Source organism: Myotis myotis, unplaced genomic scaffold (genome assembly GCF_014108235.1).
Source record: "Myotis myotis isolate mMyoMyo1 unplaced genomic scaffold, mMyoMyo1.p scaffold_m19_p_9, whole genome shotgun sequence".
Lineage (NCBI taxonomy): Eukaryota > Metazoa > Chordata > Mammalia > Chiroptera > Vespertilionidae > Myotis > Myotis myotis.
The window spans coordinates 7,162,255-7,171,717 of NW_023416401.1; the positions used below are offsets into that span (position 1 = coordinate 7,162,255).

Sequence of the window (9,463 nt, forward strand, 5' to 3'; positions counted from 1 at the left end):
GACGTTTAGGACGGTTTTCTGCCCCCACCGTTGAAAGCATTCCTTCTCTCCTTCAACAGTTCCGCTCCTAAGAAGGTTGGATGCAGAGAGCTGAAACACAGGCAATCCCGTTTGTCCTCTGGCTTTGTAACTCTGCCGTGTTCACTTCACAGTGATTAAGAAGGAGCCCCCCCTTGCGCCATGGCTCAGGGGTTGAGCAATGGACCTGTGAACCAGGAGGTCGGGGTTCAGTTCCTGGTCAGGACACGTGCCCAGGTTGCGGCTCCATCCCCAGGGTGGGGCGTGCAGGAGGCATTGATGTTTCTCTCTCTCCCTCTCTCCCTCTCCCTTCCTCTCTGAAATCAATAAAAATATATTTTTTTAAAAGAATGAGTTAGTCAGTAATAGCTCTGCATGCTAATGAATTTTCCCCCAAATACGTGTCTTTTTATGTATGTCACCTTGTACTAACATTTTAAAAATAAATACAAATAAAAGGGGAAATGTTTGCAACTTTAAACATGGGAAACGCCACTGAAGAACCGTACAGGGTCAGTAACCAGGAGAGGGAACTACCTGCTCCCCAAGCTACCGGGTTTAAACACAACAGGACACACCGTTTTCGCCCACTAAACGCCAAGGGAAATCTAAGCACTACGCTTCCTGGCAGCCGGGGTCCGTGGACACGAAAGCCGCTCCGAGGGCGGGGCCGGGAGAGCCCCGCGTCCCTGCTCGGGAACCGGCGCCTCGGCCCGCGGGCGGCTTGGCTCTGGGCAGAGAGTGGCTACAGCCGAGAGCAACACAGGCTGTTACCGTTTATTCGGCCTGTTTGTCCACGTGTGGACTTTTGTGGGAGACCCGGGAACAGCCATGGAGATGCAGGAACACGTTCCCCAAGCATCGGAGGTGGGCGCACCGCGAGTGACCGGGCATCAACACGGAGGGCGGCGGAGGGCGGAGGGAGAAGAAGGTGCGGGGAGGTGGGGGGCCGCGGGCGGCCCAGGTGGGGAGGGCGGCCTTCACGGCGCCCCCGCCCGCCCATCCGCCCACCCGCCCATCCGCCCATCGCCGCGCCGTCCACGCCCCGGGCCGGGAGTCCGGGCTCTGCGGATCCGCGGACGCAGGGGGCGGGCGGTGGGAGGAGATGATCCAGGGCGCTGATTGGCTGTCCGTGAGCGCGGGGCGGGGCGAAGGGGGCTCGGGGAGTCACGGGCGGAAGGCCACGGGGGCGCACTTCCGGTCTTTGTGTCTCGCCGCCGGGTCGCCGGCCCGCTCGCCGCTGCTGGCTCTGCGGTGAGGGACGCGGGCCCCGAGGCGGAGGGAGGCGGGAGGGCGCGGGGGGCAGAGCCCGCTCCGCGGCGGCCCATCCCGGGGCCGCGGCCCCTCGTGGGGCGGCGCCTGCTGGCGACCTGGGGACGCGAAGAGGCCGGCGCGCGGGTCCCTGCGTCCCGCGGGGAGGGCACTGCTCCCCACCGCCCCGATCTTGCAAATGCTGCGGCTGAACCGAATATAAAGTAGAAAGGCCGGTGCGGCGGAGCTGAATAAACCGGATTTGCAGCCTCGATATCCTCATCTCGCCAGCTGATGGGCGTGTTAGGGCTAAGTGTTACTGTCCTGCCCACGCGGGGGCATACCCTACCCTCCTGTGGACAGTCCCCCATCCCAACGGCAGAGCCTGTCTGACCTTTATCAGAAATTTAATACGTGCTCGTTGCCATATTTCACTTTTTAAAAACGTTTACTCCGGTTTATCCTAAGCTTCCTGAGAGCTGAGACCTGCCTTTCACTGTGTCTCTGTATCCGACAGGGTTTGGAACACGTGGTAACCATTTAACAAGTTCTTGGTTATTCCTAGGGAGAGCCATTTATTCAGGAGCAAACACCTTTGCATCCTATTACCGGGCTCCGGACAGAGCCCGTAATTCGTTCCTCAGTGATCCTTGAAGAAATTCAGTGAATACCAACATTGATCAAATGGCGAATAGTCAACAATATTTTTATTTAAGTCAAATAATGTTTAATATGCATTTTAAAAAAGTGTTTTACTACCTTAAATGAATTGACACTATTTGCCATAGATAGATTACTAAAAATATATATATTTTTAAATCCGAGCTAGATACTGTTACCCTTCGTAGTGTGAGGCATATAACTTTATTAACGAGGGAGTTCTGCCCTGGCTGGTTTGGCTCAGTGGATGGAGCGTCGGCCTGTGGACTGAAGGGTCCCGGGATTGATTCGAGTCAGGACACATGCCCGGGTTGCAGGCTTGATCCCCAGTGGAGGGCCTGCAGGAGGCAGCCGATCAATGATTCTCTCATCATTGATGTTTCTCTCCCTCTCCCTTCCTCTCTGAAATCAATAAAAATATATTTTTTCAAAGAGTTCTGCAAGTTTTACATATGTGTTTCTCCTCGATGCATCAGAATAGAAAGAATTAAAAAGGAAATTTCTCAGTATGTGACTCATGTTACTATTGCATTGTTTTGCTTCTAAAATAATTTCTTATAGAATTGGTGATAGAAATCCTACAAAATAGGAGACAGTGAAAGACATGAGTGATTTTTAGTTTGTCACTTGATTATTATTTATTTACAATCTCAAACTAGCTCCCTTTCAGTATGTTACTGGGCTGGCTGATGTTTATTGTTATCAGTTCTTTGAGGGGTTTTTTTTCACTGCTGTAGGTTAACAGTGCTTTTTCACCCTTCAGGAAAGAAGAGGTTACTCAAAGAACTTCTGAAATAGAGAACCCAGTTGTGAGTTTTTTTATCAGCTGTTTCAGGCCGGGATGGCTGTGGAATCCAGAGCCGTTTCAACCCTGCTACCTCCAGACCCTCAGGAACGAGAACTAATGCTAGTGAAAGTAGAAGAAAGCCCTCCCTGGGGGCAGGCATTAAAGCAGAATGGGAGTGCCCGATCTTGCCAAGAATTGTTTCGCCAGCAGTTCAGAAAGTTTTGCTACCAGGAGACACCTGGGCCCCGGGAGGCTCTGGGCCGACTCCAGGAGCTGTGCTACCAGTGGCTCATGCCGGAGCTGCACACGAAGGAGCAGATCCTGGAGCTGCTGGTGCTGGAGCAGTTCCTGAGCATCCTGCCCGAGGAGCTGCAGGCCTGGGTTCAGCAATATGGCCCAAAAAGTGGCGAGGAAGCTGTGACTCTGTTGGAGGATTTGGAGAGGGAATTTGATGATCCTGGACAGCAGGTGGGGACTGGGAGATACACTATGTTGTGGGAAAAGGAATTTACACCCTGGAGCATGTGGCGTCATAGCAGTAGGATGAAAATTTGTCTCTCCTGAACCATGACCCTGATGTGACTACGAGGGCCATGCCCTTCTCTACCATAAGTAGTTATTTTTCCCTTGTCCCTCATGCCCGGGGATGTCTTCGTTAACCTCTGGGATTTTTACTAAGCGCTTCCCTAGGGATTTTCTCACCACGCTAACCATATTTTACTGGTTTCAGATTCCGGCTAGTCCGCAAGGACAGGCATTACCCTGGAAGGATTGGACACGTCTTGGAGCATCCCAAGAGTTAAACATCCAACTCCAGCCTTTAAAGGCACAGCTGAAACCTTGGGAACCTTGCCTTTCCCCCCAAAGTGGTAAGAAACAGAAATTCATCTGGGAACTGTTATCAGTTAGGCCTCTGGCCTTGAAGATACACAATGAATTGCATTTTGCAAACAAGCCACATGTAAGCCTCACCTTTATTATTCTAGGCCAGAGGTGCTCTGAGCTAGAATTTAGCCACTTTGTATTCAGCAACCTTCACACAAACCATTCAGGCTTCCTTGTGTCAGTTGCCTATCGTTTCTTTACTTACTCCTTCATTGTATATCTTACCTGGGTACTAATACATGTCTGATATGGTGATAGGCACTGGGTCTCTATCTTCAAGGAACTTTCAGGTTTATGTAGGTGGTGGACAAGCAAAAAGGCAATTGCAGTATAGTGTAGTAAATTATAGAATAAGAGTAGGCACTGGGCACTATACCCAATCTTAGCAGTTCAAGGAATAATTCTTAAAGACACATCTAAGACTTGAACTAGAAGTGGGAAGAAGCCAGGTAAATAGGTGGGAAAATAGGCTAAAGGAAAAGACTGTCTCAATATTTCTGACACTGGATGTATGAGGTTTTCCCTCACAGTAAGCAGTTCTGACACTAACTCCCCAAAATGAGTGCAGATCCCACAGGTTAAGGTTTCAGTCCCACAAGACTGACCCCCACTACAGATGCCAGTTGCACTTAATGAGTCCAGGTTACCCACACATCTGACTTTTGTGAATTGGCAGTTCCACAACCCCTCCTCCGGTTTCATAATTTGCTCGAATGGCTCACAGGACTCAGGGAAACACCTTACTTACTACTACTGATTTATTATAAAGGATACAAATGAACTAGCGGTACATAGGGTAAAGTCCAGAAAGGTCCTGAGTGCAGAGCTTCTGTAGCTGTGAAGTTTGGGGTGCCATTCTCCTGGCACTTGGATGCATTCACCATCCTGGAAGCTCTCTGAACCCCTTTAAGGTTTTTATGGAGGTTTCATTACCTGGGCACAATTGATTAAATCATTGGCTGTCGATGATTAGCTAACTCAACCCAGCCCTTCTTCCTGAAGGTCAGGGAATGGGGCTGAAAGTTCCAATGTTCTAGTCACTTAGTTGGTTCTGATGGCAATCAGCCTAACTCCAAGAGTCAGTTCATTAGCATAAACCCAGGTATGGTTGGTAGGGGCTTATGAATAACAGAAGGCACTCCTCTCACACCTACCACTTAGGAAATTTAAACACTGTGCCCAGAACTGGGGATGAAGAACAAATATCTATATATATATAAAAGCCTAATATGAAAATTGTCCCCGTGGGAGTTTGACCAGGAGACTGGGAGTTCAATCACTTGCTATTATGTGTGCTGAACACCAGGGGGCGGCGTGGAACAAAGGAAGAAAGGCCCTGGCCAGCACCCAGAAGGCCCCGATCGGCCCTGATGGCCAGCAAGGCCTAGGGACCCTACCCATGCACCGGCCCTCTAGTTAATTATAATACTAGAGGCCTGGTGCAGGAAAATTCATGCACTGGAGGGTGGTTCCTCAGCCTGGCCTGCCCCCTCTCACAGTCCGGGAGCCCTCAGGGGCAGGAGGCGACCCAGCGATCAGGGGAAGGTGATGCTCCATCACACCTCTGCTGCTGCCACTGCCAGCAGCGCAAGCCTCGGCCGGCCCTGGTTACTTGAGCCTCGGGCAGCCCTGGGCAACTGGGGAGCTGAGGGGACTGGGGGACTCCGGAGGCAGGCACGTGGCTGCCACCCCGGTGGGGCTGATGGAACTGGGTGCCGCCATCATTTAGGGTGTGGCAGTCAATTAGCATATTCCCTCCTTATTGGCTGTGGGTGCCGCCATCTTTGAAGGCAGGCAGTCAATTCACATATTCCCTCCTTACTGGCTGTGGGCATTGCCATCTTTGAGGGCAGGGCGGTCAATTAGCATATTCCCTCCTTATTGGCTGTGGGTGCTGCCATCTTTGTGACAGCGTGAGGGTCGATTAGTATATTCCCTCTTTATTAGATAGTATCACACAAGCAAAGGCCGCAAAGTCCTGAAGGTGAGAGACTATAGCCCATTGTGGGGATTGAGAAAATTCAATTTAACTTGAACAGAGAATTTATAGAGGAGAGGTGGTAAGGGAAACTAGACAGGAAAATGGGACCCAAATTGTGGAAACCTGTATGTCATTCTACTTAGTTTGTACAGTGCAGTGGGTACATGTGAAGGGATTTGGACAAGGGAATGACATGATTGGGTGTGTGTTTTAAAATTTAGGTGCAGGATGGAGAATGCATTTGAAGGTAAGAGTAGATAGAGCCCTGTTAGAAACTGTTATAATCAAGTGGCCACAGTGAATAAATCAAGGTGTATTGTGGTGAGAGGTGGGGAATATCAAAGCCGACTCCTGCTTATCGGTATTTATTGTATTGCAGTAGCTGGTCATTGTTAAAGTGGAGCATGTGGCTAGGAGTTGAGGTTTCAGGTTTCAGTCTTAAACTGCTTGGTTAATAGTGGGCCCATTTCATATACATGGAAAACATAAAGGAAAAAACACACGGATGATGTATTTAGGTGCTTGTGAAATATTCATAAGTAATATGTCCAGTCAGCATTGGATATGCAAGTCTAGAGCTTACCAGAGGAAACAGGATAGAACTGGGGATCTGATTAGCGTATAACATAAGTACATTAGTAATTGAAGTCTAGGGGATGGACATTTTGTAGACTGGGGATGATACATGAGAGCCCAGCACAAAATCTGAAGGAACTCATGTTTGAGTGGTTGGTCTTGACTCTGAGAAGAAACAGCCACAGAAATCAGGCTAATATAGCTGTTTCTGGGAGGGAGGAGGTGTCCACAGAGTCAGTGTTACAGATATATGTGAATAGTGACATCTTTTGTGGTTGGAGCATCTGTTTTCTCTCACATAGAAAGTGAGTATTGAGAGTGATTGGAGAAACTAAAAATCTGGTTTTTGCTATTATCATTTCAGATTGTGAGAACAATGGATCAGCAGCAAAGAAGGATATTTCAGGAGGAAAAGCAGGACTTCTCCAGGAACTCTCATTCGGAAGAATTAGTGAACACAAAAGCCACTTCAAGAGGCTGCAAGGAAGTGCTTCAGGGGAGAAATTAGGAAGCTCCCCTTCCCCAGCAGGCAGTTGTAGTCAAGCCATCACACACAGATCTCTAGGAAAGAGATTCCACCATGAGCCACAGAGAAGCCTGATTTTAAGTACAAGCTCTAGGACATTTCAGAAAGTTCCTACGGAAGAGAGACCTCATAGATGTGATGTATGTGGGCACAGCTTTAAACAGCATTCCTCTCTAACACAACATCAGAGAATCCATACTGGAGAAAAGCCCTACAAATGCAGCCAGTGTGGGAAGGCCTTTAGCTTGAGGTCGTATCTGATTATTCATCAGAGAATCCACAGTGGTGAGAAAGCATATGAATGTAGTGAGTGTGGAAAAGCCTTCAATCAGAGCTCAGCCCTCATTAGACATCGGAAAATTCATACAGGTGAGAAAGCTTGTAAGTGTAATGAATGTGGCAAAGCGTTCAGTCAAAGTTCATATCTCATCATCCATCAAAGAATTCATACTGGTGAGAAACCCTATGAGTGTAATGAGTGTGGGAAAACCTTTAGCCAAAGCTCAAAGCTTGTAAGACACCAACGAATCCACACAGGAGAGAGACCTTATGAATGTAATGAATGTGGGAAAGCGTTCAGGCAGAGCTCGGAGCTAATAACCCATCAGAGAATACATAGTGGAGAGAAGCCCTATGAATGCAATGAGTGTGGAAGAGCCTTCAGTTTGAGCTCAAACCTCATTAGACATCAGAGAATTCATAGTGGAGAGGAACCTTATCAGTGTATTGAATGTGGCAAAACATTCAAAAGGAGCTCAGCCCTTGTTCAGCATCAGAGAATCCACTCTGGGGATGAGGCTTATATATGTAATGAATGTGGGAAGGCTTTCCGGCACAGATCAGTCCTCATGCGCCATCAGAGAGTCCACACTGTAAAGTAACTGGTGAATACAATGAGTATTGTAAATACTTCTGTCAAATGTTTCTGTTTGTTAATCAAAAGGGTTTACTTTGAGCAAGACTCCATGAAGGTTGTGAACTCCTAGGTCTCGAGTCAGTCTAACTTTATGCAGCACTCCCCCGTGCGCATGCACATTGTCCCTTGAAGCTTTTCCTGTGGTTAGTCAGAACAGTAGATGGAAGAATTGTTGCTTCCTCCTTTTTTCCTCTCATTAGGAATACTCAGGAAATAGGAAAAATGGGACCTTTGCATTGAAACCTCAGTTTCCAGGAGAATGTCATGAAGAGGGTAAGCAGTCCATGCTGTCACTGCGTCTGATCGCTGGTGTGCCAGGCTTGGGGGACGGTGTGGACAATATGAGGGACATTTTGTCCCAGGAATGCAAAAGTTTACTAATCAATTAAGAACAGTGACAGGACAGCAAGACCAATAGGGGAGCAGTTTCATTAGTGATTTAATGAGCCCAGGGCCGACCAGAGTGAGACAATAATTCAGATTATTTATCCAGCAGTTCTTTTTGAGTGCTTGCTTTGTGCCAGGAACTAGGTATAATGGAAAATAAAGACATTTTGTACAGTTTAATGAGCAGGGCAAACCGGCAGTGGCACTAGTATGATCAGTGCCACGTGCCATTAAGGAGTCCCTAACCCAACCTTGGTCAAGGAAAAATGATCTGAAGGATGAGGGAGAACACAGACACAGGCCCGGAAGAAAGTCTGAGAAATTAAAAGTCCCCTTTGTGTGGAGCATGCCGGGTGAGTTCCTGGTGAAGTAGAGTCAGGCTTGTAAGACGTGTGGATGCAGCCAGTCTCTTAAGCAGTGCCTACAGTAAAGTAGGAGCCAGGAAAAGCTTGTTAATAGAAAAACCCTGGAGACCTTGGACCACGGGGTGGTGAGTTTTGTCTTCATCTGGTGTGACCCAGAAAAAGGGTTAATAAGTAGTTTCCTTGCCCTACCTGTAGGCTAGACCTTTCGTGGGGGTGGGGGTGGGGCCAGAAAGACCCCAGCCTGGAGGTTGAGAGTCTGTCTGAATGTCCCTCTCCCAGACAGAAAGACATCTTTGGTTCCTAACAGTAAGACTGACAAAGCTGCTATCAACTTCCACCTTCCAGTGCTCAGGATCAGCTGCTGCTATGGCTACCATATCACTGGGGGCTGCTCCCCCACAGTTCCTCATGCACTGCCTTGGGCTCTGGTGCTGAAGAATATTTGTCAGTTGCTGGGTCTGTGACTTATTCTCCAAGCACCTCACACACAGTTAGTTCTGTTTTATATCAGCAGCATTCAGTCTCATGAATTCGATTCAAGACGAAGCTAAAGGGAAGTGGCAACAGTCATGGTCCATCCAGAGATTCCCATCTTCTGAGGGACCCGGCAGGAAAAGTACCCCTAGACTGGTACTTCTCTACAATGTGGAAAGGGGTATAAGCTAGCCAGCAACAGAAAAACATGTTATTCAAAATACCTAACGGTTATCACTCACCAAAAATAGAAACCTATGGGCATGCAGAGGATAAATAGAGAGGTAGTGCTCCAGTTGGGGCATACGCAGATGAGCGTGTATTAACCAGCAGGAATGGCAGGAGGGCTAACTGCTCAAGCTTAGAATGAAAAAAGAAAGGGAGAGAATCATTTGGAAAAGATGGTAACATGTAACAAGAGCTAGTCAACTCCTGTTTTCTTCCACAGAGAAAGATCCAAGCTGAAAGTAGGACAAACTAACTAGGAACGATACACCATCTATTACAGAAGGAGGATATTCTTTACACAGAGTTCTTACAGATCAGTAAGAAACGCAATAGGTACTTGTTCGGGCTTTGTGTATGTGTACTCGTTATTCGTCAGACGCCCATATTTTGCAGACGAGGAATGAAGGCT

At 48.1% G+C, this 9,463-nt stretch overlaps 1 protein-coding gene across 1 annotated transcript; it reads left to right on the forward strand.

Annotated features, from left to right (window-relative positions):
• Positions 1-1,180: 1,180 nt before the first annotated feature.
• Positions 1,181-7,593, forward strand: ZNF397 (zinc finger protein 397). The gene is made up of 4 exons (XM_036323399.1): positions 1,181-1,272; positions 2,693-3,184; positions 3,447-3,585; positions 6,523-7,593. Exons 2-4 carry the CDS (start codon positions 2,771-2,773, stop codon positions 7,563-7,565), a joined length of 1,596 nt encoding a protein of 531 aa, XP_036179292.1. The 5' UTR covers positions 1,181-1,272; positions 2,693-2,770; the 3' UTR covers positions 7,566-7,593.
• The last annotated feature ends 1,870 nt before the right edge of the window (positions 7,594-9,463 follow it).